Below are 14,519 nucleotides of genomic sequence, written 5' to 3'. Positions count from 1 at the left end.
CTTGTAGGGGTTAATGTATCCTTTAGGTGTACTGATAGCTCTTTAGAAAGCTTGCTCGCCTTGGGTCTCTGGAGCAATTCCTCCCAGCTCCTCGCCAGGCTCTAAGACAAGGCAACGGCCGAGTGGGGCTCCTCCCTTGGGGTTTGTGGGAAGGCTTTACGGGGTCCACACTGCTGCAGACAGGTGCTGTGGTTGCAGAAACTCAGGGTTTCTCCCATTCAGGAGTTCTAAACAGAATGACTGTTTCTTTTTACACCTTTGTTCGAGTCCTTAATGAATGTATGACGTCAGGACACGAGGACACACAGTGCTCGGTTTACATCTTGAGCTCATTTTGCAGAGCAGTAGCTGTGGAACTTGTCTTAAATTTCTGGTTCTAGTAGATCAAGTCAACACTCCTCCTGTTTTCTACTGAAGACTTCCAGTGCTGGCTATTTCCTACCCTCCCTCGCTTTTTTAGCCAGAAAGATTACCCTTCTTTTAGCTTCCAGTCCACAGCAGGGTGAGTCATGGTCCTAAGCTCTGCGTTTACAGAAGAACCCTAACCACCCTTCTCCTGCACAACTCTGCTGCTTCTCCAGAGGCCCTGCCGCCAGCCCTGGTGATGGCGTTGCTTTTTGGCTTCCTTTGCCCCAGGAGAACTCACAAAAGGCTTCTTAGAAGAGTCCTTGGGCTGGTTGTTGCTTCTGACCACAGTGGTTGGTAGGACTCCAACGCCAGGGCTCTGCTCTGTCTACAGCTTCTCTTGTACTGGGTTCTCCTTCAATGGCATATATACATCAAGCTTCTGAAAAGGACTAAAGCGTATCCCCGGCGGTCCAGTGGTTAGGACTCGGTGCTTTCACTGCTGAGGGCCCAGGTTCAATCGCTGGTAGGGAAGCTAAGATCCAATAAGCCACGCGGCGCGGCCAAAATAAATAGGGGTAAGGAGGCCCAAATATATTTTAAACTTAGCCTAAAGTGTCTAATCGTCACAATGACTGTCAGTTTAAGTTTTAATAGCAAGGTTAGTCATAGGTGGTAAACTGTGACTTAACTATATTTAGAATCTCTAGCAGAGAAATACCTGTTTAGCCTGAGTGCTGAGTCACCTGCCGATGCAGGGGACGCGGGTTCGTGCCCTGGTCCGGGAGGATCCCACATGCCACGGAGCGGCTGGGCCTGTGAGCCGTGGCCACTGAGCCTGCGCGTCCGGAGCCTGTGCTCCGCGAGGGGAGAGGCCACAACAGAGAGAGGCCCGCGTACCGCAAAAACAAACAAACAAAAAAAAACTACCTAGTTTAGAATTAGTGCTAAGGCCAGTTGCGTGTAACAGGTCAGCTGTGGAAGGTTTTTATTTTTAATTGGTATTTGCTAAGAGTTCGTTAAATTCTGAAACTACCAGCAGTGCTCAGGATCTGCTGGAGAGTGGTAGACAGCCCGGAAAAGGAAGCTGGCCAAACACAAGGCTGCATCCAGATGTCACAGGCCAGCTTGGCCTGCCGTCTGGTCCTCCTCTCAGCCTGAATCACGCACAGATGGCCAGGTGGGCCTTAGTCCTGAGAGTGCTTTTTAACAATCACCTGGAGGACTTCCCTGGTGGTGCAGTGGTTAAGAATCCACCTGCCAATGCAGGGGACATGGGTTCGAGCCCTGGTCAGGGAGGATCCCACATGCCGCAGAGCAACTGGGCCCGTGTACCACAACTGCTGAGCCCACGTTGCCACAACTACTGGAGCCCGTGCTCCACAGCAGGAGAGGCCACCGTGAGAGGCCCGCACACCACAACGAGGAGTGGCCCCCGCTCAGCACAACTAGAGAGAGCCCGCGCACAGCAACGAAGACCCAACGCAGCCAAAAATAAATGAATGAATTTATATTTAAAAAAATCGCCTGGAAACCCACTGCAGTGAAATTACATGCTTTCAGTCTGAAACCAGCCAAGTCTTGGCTTTTCTCTGTAGTCCCAGGGTCCAGCCCTGTAACAGGTTCTAAGGTATCAACGACATGAAAGTTCTGGGGAGCTTGGAAGCTGTACTATGGCAGCGAAGGGGCCACTCCCGAAGCAGGTTCTCTAAACTAGTGTCGAGTACCCGGAAAGCAGCACCACTCACCCCGGGAGGGTGGCTCTTAGTAACCTAGGGCCTGGCTCATTGCCCTGTACCCAGACTGGCCAGGTCTCACTCCAGAGTGCCAGATGTCCCCCAAATCTGAACTGCACACAACACCTACCTTGGGACGGTCATGTGAGCCATGATGTAACTCGGGCAACAGAGTCAACAGGATTATTTATTTCCAGAGCAGAGAAGAAGAGAGTTTCAAAGGTTTGCATGTTTGTTTATAATTACAAGTTTACATTGCTCGAACAGAGCAGCTGCATTGCTATGTTCTAATTCTTAGCCATGAACTCCTACAAAAATAAACCTAAGCTTTTACAGTAACTTAATTGATACAGAACTAAAACCGTTCCGCCTACTTAAAGGGATTTAGTTACCAAGGCGCTTATGCTCACCACGATGCCCTGTCAGAGGGACGCATGCTTCTACTGAAGGTCTGATCCCTTTGCTCATGCAACAAATATATTCCCCACCCTCCCTCCACCCACCAGTAAAACAAAAACACAGAACTATTTACAACTTAGAGGAAATATGCTCTCGGTCAACCGACCTTGCAAAAAAAAAACGACTGGCTCATTTCCAAGTGGATGAGACACCGAACAGTGTTCGGCCAGAGTCCAACGCTGACTGGCCTGGGTCAGGGACTGGCAGGGAGAGGGCAGGAGGGAGAGGGACTCCGCAGAGGAGCTCGTCCTGGGCGCTCACCCCCAGCCCGGATTCCTATGGAAGCCACACTCCAAGCGACAGCTCCCAGCTCCCTCCCGTTCAGGGCCCCATCCTACACCTCCAGCACCCCCAACCCCGCCCTCTACCTTGAGGTCAGGGTCGTCTGGTTTGCTTCTACAACACGATGGTGGGACACCCCGCTTTCCATGCCCTAGGCCCCCCCATGCCCCCGTGCTGGCCACGCCTGGCTCCTAGGCCCCGCCTGTGGCAGTGGGTGTCAGGCCAGCAGCACCAGCGGCCAGTTGGATTACAGAGATGCACTTGGCTGCCGCATTTGCCAAATGGGATTTGGTTCCACGTTAAAAATCAAAGCTGTCCAAAAAAGGTCACAAAGTGAGGATCACACTTTCGCTCTAGAAACCTTTCTGCAAAATGCCAAAACCTTAGCGTCAGGCTGTGCACAACTAAAAACGAAAAGTAGGCCAAGATACCTCAAAGAGGTTTCCCACATACACGTCCCCCCAAAAAAGTGGTTCTAACTCAGACCACGTCCAAGTTCAGTTCAGTCCAAAACATAAGCAGTAGCATGGGAATTTTCCAAACTCAGTAAACAAAGTGACCCACGTCTCCCGCAGTAAGTGCAGCGTTTTCCAACATCCTCGTAGACACAGTGTGGCGTCTGTGCCGCTTCAGCAAGAGCCTGCGAGAAGGAGACACAACATCTAGTGAGCACATCCAGGCAGCTCCCCAGCCCGAGCCCAGCACCGTGAATGAAGAACAGGGACTGCTGAACCTCCCTCCCACCCCAAGTCAGGCTGGGGCTTCCCAGACCTTCCCATCACAACCCGAGGTCATCGTTTTTGTTCACACCGGGGTGGGGGGGAGGCAGCTCCAGGTCCCACCCGAAGCCCACTCACACCCAGACCCTAAGGGGCACACACGTCACCCTCGACCTAGTTAAAAATGCAGACTCAAGGTCAGTGCAAGGCCAGGCTGGAGCTGAGGCCTGGCTTGTAACCATCGCTCCTTCCTGACCACACCGGAGTGGGGAGCACCCAGCCCTCCTGCACCTGGACCCTCACTTTGACAACCCCGGGGCCTGGGTCCCACCGTCCCCAAGAGCCCCCTGGGGGATTCACTCAGAGGGTCGGGGCCTCAGTTTGGCCTCGATACCAACGCTCACTGGCTCCTACCTGGGCAGCCCCGTCCGGATGCCCTCCCACTAAAGGACCCCACAGCTCCCCTCACTCACCTTCAGCTGCCTCCTTACACCCTGCCAGTCCCAGCTCTGTGGGAAGTCGGGTTACGACGGGTTGCACCGTTGCCCCTGCCCCCTCGAAATCCACCCCGGAAACTACGGCCACGAAGAAACCTTCCCGACACCCCGAAGGTCTCCGTGTTGAGCTTCCTCTCTTCAGCCCACGTCGTCCGCCTGGAACTGAACGAAGACAAGGAGCATGAGACCGACTACAGCGGGCACCTCCTCACAGCGTTCCGAGGCAGGCCCCAGCCTCACACAGCCTGGGGAGGGAGAAAGGACCGATAGACAGATGGTGACTCGTCACTGGAGCCACTGGGGGGGCAATCCCATCAGGACACTGGAGCCTGAGACTCAACATTGCAGGGGCTCCCAGCCCAATTTCCAACCAGGCCTGTCTCCCACTGGACGGGGCTGCTCAGTATAAACCTCTCACACCTGCGTCACCTAAGGCCAGCACGCAACAGCAGCGTGCCATGAAGGAAGCCCTCCCTGCTTGCTAGGCCCAGGGCCCGTGCAGGCCCCGAGACCTGGAGCAGATCACGGACCCCTCCAGACGAGTCTCCAGAGATGAGGGGACTGGGCTAAACAGAGCAGGGTCCCCAAGGCTATGGCACGTACGCTTTGGGGGAGGTGCGGACGCAGCACCAGCGCCGCCAACGCTCCTTTCTGCACCTCCAGCAAGGACCCCCCGGTGTCCAACTGTGTGCCACAAGGCTGCTTATAGGCAGCTCACACGCAACACACCCAGCCCGACCCCCTGCTCTGCTGCCCCCCCCACCCTCCTCACTCCAAGCAGCAGCAACCGCAGCCTTCAGCCATCCAGGCTCCCCTCACAGCCCATCAGCAAACCTTCAGGGCATGGCAGAGGCCAAGCCTCCCTCCCCTCCTCCAGCACTGCCCACTACCCCAAAGCCTCTGACGTGACCACTCAGCTTCCAGGCCTGCCCCACCTCTGCCCACTCTCCACAAAGCAGCAGTGAAACCTCAGACAGCACTGCTCTCCCCAAGCCACCGTCCCATCTTCATCGCTCCTCCCTGACCCCCCCCAGGCTCCGCTCCAGCCACACAGCAGCTGCACGTGCCCGCCTCCGCCTTGCCTCCGCTTCACACCCTGTCCTGCGTTCACCCTCCCACTGGCTCCCGAACCCCACTCCCCTCACACCCAACACACGCCCCAACCTCTCCCGCCTCACTGCTAGATGTTATCTCGTGCGCCTGTTTTTTTGTTATCTCTTTCCCCTGCCAAAACCTAAGAGGGGTGGTGGGGGGAATGGGGACCTCCCAGCTTGCTTTCTGCTGTTCCCCCAGTACCCGCAGTGTGTCTGTTACTCCATTTGTGAACGAAAGGATCTGAGTTTCCACACCATGCCCATTCTGTAGACTTCGTTTACTGTCTAGCTGGTTCTCGGGCAACATCTGAGCACCAGCTGTTGGGTGCTAAAAGCAAAGCATATGACAGAGTCCCCGGCCTCAAGCAATCAGGTGGGTGAAAGAATACTGTGGACACTCCTGCCAGCTGCCTCAGGTAGCAAGGGCCTCAGGCCACCAAGGTCAGACCAAGAAGCAGGCCCAGGCGAGGTGGTACAGAACGGGAACATCGACGCGGTAGGGAGGGTAGTCCAGCCCAACCTTGATGAGAAAGAGGCAGCTGAGCAAAGAGGGGCCGGGACCTGGGTCAGATCCCTCAGGTGCCTGTGACTGCCAGGGCTTCCCACACCACCACCTACCGCTGGCACCGCTGGGCCTGACGTACCCATTACAGTAAAACTGTGAGCCTAAGAGATTTGCCTTGAACCTAAGATCTGGGTTTGGTCTCCAAGAGAGCGTGCCCCAGTCTCAGAGTTTGGGGGCAGAGTGTCTTCCCGCCAGCTCCCCCAGGCCTTGCCCGGCCCCACAGCCCCCTGACCTGGTCTTGAGTTCAGAGGAAATGTTGTCAAAGAAGGACTTGGATTTGTCATAGTAGCAGTTGGGCCCCAGGTGGTCCTCCTCAGCAGGCGCCTCGTCACTCTGGGTCACCACCGCCAGGTCCTTCTCCTCCCCTTTCTCAGCTTTGTCGTCTACACAGAGAAGCAGAGCACTGAGAGGCCAAGGAGCAAAGCACCTTCCACCAGGACAGGTCCTCGCGGGGCCGCTCAAGGGTTGTGCTCAGGCCTCAGGGAAGCGGCCGGGAGTGCCCTGCACTACGCGGAAAGCTCTGCTGGCTGCTGGCCTCGTCCACCCCTGGGCCCTGCAACCCGCTCTCATCCCCCGAGCACGGGCCTCCCCCCGACTCCTCTCCTTCCTGGGAACTCCTCAGACAGCACGGCTTCCCCGCCGACCACCATCCCAGCTGCCCCCCGCCCCTGCCAGGCTCTCCTTGACCTGCGCCGTGGACACTCCTAGGGTGGGGCAAATTTTCAAACCTTTAAAATTCAGTTTCTTCTTAAATTCTTTGTCCAGCTCCTCTCGGTTGAACTGGGCATTTGCGCTCTCAAAGTCAAAGTCGCCTTCAAACTTGATTGTGTTTTCCTTGACGGTAGTTGGACGGCTTTGCCCTCTGGAGCGATTCCTTGTTCGTCTGTTCCCTGTGAGAAGGAAAGGACAGCCCTGGCTGGTAAGCCACTAACTCAACATTACTCGGTGTGAGACAGCAGACAAGGCGGGGACAGAGCACACTGAAGCTGCCGCTTCACCCTGAAACCGTCACCCACGGAGAAGCAGGCAGGAGCAGTAAGCGGAGTGCGACTGGGTGGTTCTCGGCTCCCCAGAACTCAAGTGGCAACAGCCGTTACCTGATCGCCTCCTCTGAGGTCTTCTGTTCTCGTCATTCACCTGCCCTTGAGTCTGCCCAGCTGCCGGCTGAGCTACATCTAAGGCGCAAAAAGGAAGAGTAAGGCAAAGCGCCTGCGAAAGCAGAGCCCGGGGACAGGAGCAGAGCCTGGCGACGGGAGCAGGGCGGCGCCACCGGGGACTGCGCAAGAGTCGGCCCTGCAAAAGCCTACAGGGTGTGGGTGTCTAATTAAAGGATAAAAAAAGAACCCCAGGAAGCGCTATGCCACTGAGAACACGAACAAACTCCAGGGGAGTGTGTATTTAAGTACCGCTGGCAGCCTTGCTGCTTGGCGGGGCTGGGCGCCCGTTGAGCTGCATCCCCGCGGTGCCCTTGCCAGGTAACAGCTTTTTGGTGTTCAGGTTATCAAGAGAACCAGTCTGGACAGCCTGCTCCACCATGGGGCTCTTGCTGACTGAGACAGCCGGAAAGCCAGCTCCTGAGTTGAGGAGGAGGAGAGGTTAATAACAGAGACAAGGAGAAGGCCACACCCCCTCGCCTCCCCCCCCGCCCCCACTCCTTGTCCAGCTGGCTGTGCGGCAGGAGGAAGGCAACCGCCTGGAGAGGTTTTACAGAACCCAGGCAAAGCCCCCACCCCGCACCATCCCCTCTGCGTCTAGCCCAGGCAGCAAAAAAGCCAGCAGGCTCCCCCAGTTAGGGCATCCGGAGGAGGGAAAAACACCCCAGCACAATAAGCACCTCTCAAGCGGCTTAGAAAAAGCTTCCCCCAAACCACACAAGCTCTAACCCCAAGGGGGCTCGACAGTCCCGAGATGCCGGTGAATTCACAGTCTGAGAATGTGTTTCGCTCTGGGCCATGCTGGACAAGAACCATCCCAGTCTGGCATCTTCCACAAAATGCAGTGCTCAGCCTTTGAAGTTAAAATTCTAGAACACTGTTGTTTTTGCTTAAGAAACAACAAAACCAAAAAGGATGAAGTGATGAGAGCTGACTACAGAGAAATAACAGCCTGCATTCCTCCGGGTGAAGGCTCATCGTAAGAAACGAAGGGTTCCCAGGCTGCCCTTGGAGACGGTGCTGCACTGAGTCTGTTCCCACTACACGGCATCACCAAGCCTGAGTGCAGGAGTGCTCAGAACCCGGCCTCAGTGGAGGTCCCCCTCACGAGACGGGCCTCTGCCGCAAGAGGACAGAGAAGGGTGTGCCACACACATCAGGCCATCTCCTCCCTTCCCTCTCCCACGTTCCGGTGGGCACTGTTTAAATGGGACAACTGAGGACTGGGTGGAGGTGCACAGACTTTTGAGACAGAAAAAAATGAGCCCTAACCACGGAGTAACTATTATCGGAGGGGCAGCCCAACACAGTGAAGACTGGACAGTCTACCTTTGTTTTTAAACATAGAGCAGAAACTACTGTCAGAAATTACTCTGAGAAATTCCTCACAACCGGATCAAAAGTACTCAAAGGGCAGGCCCTACATACTGATACTTTTTTTTTTCTTTGTTGGCCGTGCGGCATGCGGGATCCTGGTTCTCCCCGACCAGGGATCGAACCCGTGCCCCCTGCAGTGGAAGCATGGATTCTTAACCACTGGACCGCCAGGGAAGCCCCCTTACTGGTACTTTTAAGTGTCCTCTGCGATGGGCATTCATTGGCCTAGACCACTTTCTCTGACCTAGCGCCTCACTCAGCACGGCCCTTCCTGAGCAAGACAGCAGCTTCCTGCTCACGCTGTAACTGGATGGGGCAAGGATCTTGGGCTCATTTGCTTTTCATAAAAAAAGATCAGTCAAACTATCTTGCCCTAAGAGCAGTTTTATGTAAATGACCCTAAGGACAATGAACTATCTTGTGCAATTTTTAAGTGGGGAAAAAAACATCACTACCGCTGTACTCAGATCCACTGGCATCCATGCAGGAAAGCAACACATGCAAAGTGACAGACTGACAGTAGTTGGTGCCATAATGAAAGCCCCAGGCATCATCTTGGACAGAGTCTCTGCAAAGGTGAGGGCGGCGCACACGGTGCTCTCACATCAGACCTCCGGTGAAAGGAGAAGGCCCAGAAAGGGCAAAAAACCGCCCACAGGTGCGGCACCCGGCAGACAGGTGGGACAAACCAGTGTTACCAAGCCAGTCATCAGGCCCACTGCTCCCCCGGTCAACAACTCAGGCTAGCCACCCAATTTTAATGGTGCTTCACTTTACAAAGACACCCGAGGCGCCGATGCCAAACGCCCTGGATGGGTGAGGAACGTGCCGCACGGATCCCAGAGCAGCATGCCTGTTACGTGGGGGAGCGCCTTGCAGTCTCACCCAGCAACCTACACTGCATTTAGGACCGGCAGAAACCCCAGGAAGTGGCCTTCTGTGCAGAGGGACGTTTCCCATACATGGCAATCACAGTACAGGTCAAAACAGACCCTGGACCCAGGAGAGCGAACAAAGTGTACTGCTGGTTCTTCCTAATACGCTCCTTAAAACTGTGGGAGTTAACGAGTCAGGATTACGTGCAGAAACACACAGAGGCAGTTTACTGATCCACGGGCTTGGCAAATTATCTGCTACAGCTACTGTCATTCTGGTCTACTGGTTTACCCCCTCGCTCAGGATGGCTCGCAAGACAGCATGCAGTTCTGCAAAACTGCTGTTACCCTTGGAAGTGAGCTGATGTGACTCTGAGGACATGTCAAGCTCTGAAACGGGCTGTGGAGATGGAGAAGAACTAGGGCTGGAAGCCGCGGCTGAGGCTGGAGGGCTTACCAACTTTTCTAAAAGAAGATAAAGGAGAAAAGAGCAAAAAAAAAAAAAAAAAAGGCACACAAATAAGTAATGAGAAACTCGTCTTGTGTACAGCAGGCTTGGAAAGAGCCCAGCCATCTCTCATAGGACACTTTGCTCACACACGCCTAATCTAGAAACGGGGAGCCAAGCTGAGAAGGGCTCCTGCACCCCAGGAGCAGCAGGCTCTTCTATTAGAAGCATGTGACTCTTACGAGTGAAGGGGGTGATGCCTGCGACTCTGTGGTTTGAATGTGCCGCAAACCTATGGGCAGGGTGACTCTCACTCCATGCGTGTAGAAGCGAACCTTACTCAACCTTAGGGGAGACTTCATTTTTGAGCAAAGCACTGACACGAGAATGGAAAAGGATAGGATAGGTGGGCGTTGCATTTAACTTTTATATTTATAGGCTGACAAATGTGCAAATGGTTAGAACTCATCTGTAATTACACACATCGGTTATTTCTTCTTTGAACCAGACATACCACAACTTCCACCCAGACACAGGCTGACACTTTAAATGAATTTTGATTCGATTCATCTGTTCCAAAACTCACCCTGCTGCCTCTTCCACTCAACTGAGGAGTTCCTAAGCGTTCTAACTAGTTGAAGGGCCACTGAAGAAGGTGCTCAGTATGCACTGCCAGCTGAACGTGGCACGAACACAGCGTCCCCACCACCAGGGTCTGGCCCCGCTCCTGGATGTCACGGCACAGGCACTTGACCAGGTAGAAAAAGGTTACTCACCTAAACCCAAGGAAGCGGCATACTGCTGGCTGAGCAGGGAGCTGGCGGCCAGCTGGTTGTAGGGCGGCATCCCTCGGAAGGGGCTGTAAGGCACGTGTGGCTGGAAGGAGGAGGCCGAGCCCGAGCCCAGGGAAGACTGAGCAATGAGACACACAGGTGAGAGCAGCTCCAGGCCCTCCTGTCACCCTGCCTGGCGAGCACCGTGCAGACCGGGAAAGGCAGCCTGATTCGTCAGCCTGCTCCTGGAGGCTGAGGCGGCACTGAGGGGCGTGTGAGCCCCCAGGGTGGCCTAAGGGGCTCAGAGCTGCCTTTTCCACGTTCACCCCCAGCTTCACCTGCCAGGTAATTCTAACACGACCTTCTCCTAACTCCGTGAACCCCTCTAGTGGCCCCACTGCCGGTCGTCAGGGAGTCCAGGCTCTGCCAGGGACGAGGATGGCGTCCCCACCTGGGCCCTGGCCCCAACACGCCAGGGCACAGCTGTGTAGCCGGGGAACTACCTCCACGCGGCGTCCTCTCTCCAGCTCCCCATGCTCCCGAGAGGCCCCTTCGTCCCTCAAGGCCTGGCTCGAGCACTTCCCTCTTCTGGAGTTCCCAAGAGCGCTCACCTCAAACCTTTCAGAAGTCTGGCCCAGAGCTTCTCCACGTGCCCACACAGCCCAGCGTGCAAGCCCCACCCCGCAGGGAGCACGCTCTGTCCCGGCCCCTCCTGCAGCGTGAGCCCCGCAGGAGTTGGTGAAAGTCGAGGTTTACAAGCCAAGAAGATATGAGCCTGGACTCCCTAGTAATCCTGGGCAGAACACGTCATAACACAGCAGGCAGGCACACGGCGTGACACCTGCGAATTCAGCATCCCACAACGCTGACTTTATCATCGGGGCAGTGTTGAGAGAGCGAGCCCTGCTGTCCCAAGTCCCTACTAGCATCTCTCTCACTCCCGGCATGCACCGGGGCTTCAGGCTTACCCACCCGAGACAAAGGACAAACGCCGGGTGCCGGCAAGACTAAGAGCACTGCCCCCTGCACCGCCCAACACGCTGGGCCGGCCTCACTCTACAGCACACCCTGTGCATGCCGCAGATGAAGCCTCCCACAGAACGCCAAGAGCCAGACACAGTTAAACTGCTTTTCATGAAGAGGCTGTTCCTCGAGTTGAGCGCTCTGGCCAGATGACACCCAGCTCCGTCTGGAAGCCGGCGCCTCTTAGAGACAGCGCCCACGGCAGACACGGGGCAGCGCACTTACTTGAACAATAGCGGGGTCCTGAGGGAGCGCGTGCTGGGCTTTCGGAGGTTCGCACACGGTAATGTCTTTGATGTCACTTCCCCGGAAGATGATGTACTCATAAACTTCCTCTCTAGGGGGGGCAGGCCTATCTGTGGGACGGTCTTCGGTACCGAAGGACCTCACTCAGGGGTTGAGAAAGAGAAGGGTTACGTTGTCATCCTCGACCAAGTGCATTCAATCAGCCCTCCCGCAGGGGCCGTCCACAGCACGCAGCTTCCACGCCTCAACTGCTCCACCCCTGATTATCAACGGACAATACCTACAAGACCCCAGCTGGCAACGCTCCAAAAAGTTCTAGGTCGCAAAGATGACCACGAACGATTCAGAGCCTGACAGTCTCCCTTCCAAACACGGAAGGCCAGCGCTCCCACTAACGACGCCTGCTTTGCAAATCCCCCCCGCCCCCCCATTCACATCTGACTTTGCAGATTAAACAGCCCCAAAGCTGCTTTTTGATTGAAGCCTCGCAACACACCACCCCTGGGGAGTCTGTTTTCTTCTGAGAAAAGCCAGCAGGTTGAGTGTCATCCCCACCCTTCTGCCCACGACGAGCCTGGGAGGAGCTGGTAGAGAAACAATGGGAGAAAGCGGCCCAGAACGTGGACCCACCCCACGAGCGTCCGTCTCCGGAGGGGTTTCCTAGGGGATTAACCCCTACCGGCAGGGTTCAAGGAGCCCCATCGAGTGCCTCCTTCTCAGGTCTCTGAGGCAGAGCTGGGCTTGAAGCGCCTCTGTCTAATCCTAGCACAACTCCCGCTGAGGACCAGGGACTACGCTGGGCCTCAGTTTTTCCAACGGGGGTCTCAGGCCAAATGTAGCCAAAAGCCAAGAGTACAAGTGACCACAAAATCTTACAGTACTAAACTATGTCCTGGAGCAACACATCTATCGGAAAACTTAAATACTAGGCTTTCAAAGGAGCTACTCCCAGAGCTGGGAACTGACTGCGACCTGGATGGAGGAGGCTCCCTCTAACACAGGAGCACGTAGCTGCGCCTTGACCCTTAGAGGCCCAGCCCAGTGTCTCCAGCCTAACAAGACCAACCAAACAAACAGGGTTTCTGCAGACCTGGCTGCACTCAGCACTTCCAAGAGGCAGGGGAAGGACACTAGTCATCGTCCCTGGAGGACGAAGACAAAGAAACTTTGGGCCCACCTCCTGCCTCAACACGCTCAGAAAAGGCTCTGGACTCCGGCAAAGCCACAGTACAGCCATCTTTCTCTAGGTCTCCCAGGGACTTCAGTGTGGTTACCAGCGCCCGCAGGGAGCAGTCTGTCACAAAAGGGTAAACCCACAGACTAAAACGTCTGAATTAGAGTAGGAAGACGCTTTAAACGGGAGCATGGAGCCGCCAACCGATGCTCCTATCCCAACAGGAGAATCCATTAAAACGTGGTTATTTGTTCAGGCTCAAGGCCCCAGCTGCTTAATAGGTTCCAGAAGGGCTTGCACAAGTCGCGTTTTCTCGTTCTCCAGCCTTCTGGGGAGGCCCCGAGGAGACTCCGGGCCCCTAGCCCCACCCCTCCCCCACAGGGACCGGGTTCTCGGCGCCAGCCGCCCCCTCCGCCCTCGGGCAGCTGGGGAGGAAACAGCCTAGCAACGCCGACCCCCCACCTGCAGAGGTGGGCTACGCCGCACGGGGGGAGGGGGGCGGCACCGCGGGAGCTAGACCCGCCCCCACCTCCCCACCGCAACCCCGGGCAGGGCGGGCTGGCCGCGCACAATTACGCTGCCACCGCGGCCCGGGGAGCCCATTGTGCAAGCCGAGCCCCGGAGGACAGGGGCGGGAGCGGCGCGGAGGCCCAGGGCGCCCCGGTGGGCGCAGGCAGGATGTGGGGGTCGCCCCGGGGGGTGAGGCGGGACTGCGGAGGGGCGCTCGGGGGGGGGTAGGGCGGAGGAGGCGCGGGCCCGGCTGTTGGCGGGGGCGGGGCGGTTGGGGCGGCCGCGGGGCGCTACCTTTGGCGAGCGCCACCGTGGAGTTGTCCGTGTCGATGGTGTAGAGAATGCCCTCGTAGCGGATCTGCGCCTTGGAGATGAGGCTGATCTTGCTGCCCAAGTACGGGGTGCCCGAGGAGCCGCTCATGGCGGCGGCCGCCCGGCCGGGCCTGGCCCGCTCGCCTCCGCGCGGTCGCCTCGCCGCCCGCTCCTCCGCCTCTGCGCCGCCTCACCGCCGCCCGAGGGCCTGCGCGGGGACCAGAGAGCGAGGAACGGCGCGCGGCCGGGGGGCTCTGAGGGGAACGCGGGGGAGGAGGGGTCGCAGCAGCCACATCCGGGTCCTGCGCCGCCACGCCCCGCCCCCGCACGCTCACCGCCCATTGGCTCGCCTCGCCGGCCTCCCTTTAAATATGGCCGCGCTGTCGGCCTGGGGGCGGACCCGCGCTACGCGCCTGCGTAGCAAGCGTCGCCTGACCCGGCGGGCTTTCCCCTGCTCTCCGCCCCACTTCTCGGCTGGCTCCCGGCGGGCCCCGCGCGGGGTGGGAACACGAGACCCGGCGGGCGGGCCTGGAGGAGGGGTGGGAATCGACCGGGGCGGAGCGCGCGTCGGCGGGAGGGGCGGGGGAGCACGTGTGAGGGAGGGGGCGGGGCGCCAAAGCTCCGCCCGCCGCGTGTACCGCCCTTCTCAGGACCCGGGTGCGGGGAACCTGTGGATCGTGTTTCCCGGTTTCAGTTTCCGCTGAACAGCAGCGTACCAGACGCTTTCCCCCCTCCTGGGCCGGAAGGCTGGGATGCGCCCCACTGTCACTTTCCCCAGGGGCAAAGGCTGGGGGTCCCTTCCCCGGAGAGTGACGGGGGCCGGGGTCACTGCCCGTGGGGTGAAGGTGTGGGGCCGGGAGGTCTCTTCCCCGGGGTAGAAGACAGGGGGCCGGGCCGGGGTTATTGCCCGCGGAGTGAAGACGGAGGGTG

General features: G+C 57.4%; 1 protein-coding gene across 2 annotated transcripts; it reads right to left on the bottom strand.

Annotated features, from left to right (window-relative positions):
• Nucleotides 1–2,250: 2,250 nt before the first annotated feature.
• On the bottom strand, nt 2,251–13,910 carry LSM14B (LSM family member 14B). Of its 2 annotated transcripts, XM_030841715.2 has the most exons (10): nt 13,572–13,908; nt 11,573–11,736; nt 10,328–10,463; nt 9,452–9,568; nt 7,104–7,271; nt 6,795–6,872; nt 6,426–6,587; nt 5,930–6,080; nt 4,015–4,200; nt 2,251–3,462 (listed from the first exon to the last, which is right to left on the bottom strand). In XM_030841715.2, the coding sequence occupies exons 1-9, from the start codon at nt 13,696–13,698 to the stop codon at nt 4,029–4,031; spliced, it is 1,275 nt and encodes a 424-aa protein (XP_030697575.1). In that variant the 5' UTR covers nt 13,699–13,908; the 3' UTR covers nt 2,251–3,462; nt 4,015–4,028. The 2 variants fall into 2 exon arrangements, with proteins under 2 accessions (XP_030697575.1, XP_069899663.1); XM_070043562.1 differs by lacking the exon at nt 6,795–6,872 and having other exon boundaries at nt 13,572–13,910.
• Nucleotides 13,911–14,519: the final 609 nt, after the last annotated feature.

The sequence above is a fragment of the Globicephala melas genome, chromosome 15 (genome assembly GCF_963455315.2).
Source record: "Globicephala melas chromosome 15, mGloMel1.2, whole genome shotgun sequence".
Lineage (NCBI taxonomy): Eukaryota > Metazoa > Chordata > Mammalia > Artiodactyla > Delphinidae > Globicephala > Globicephala melas.
Note: the sequence above shows the minus strand (reverse complement) of the source record. Positions and strands in the feature narration are given on the sequence as shown.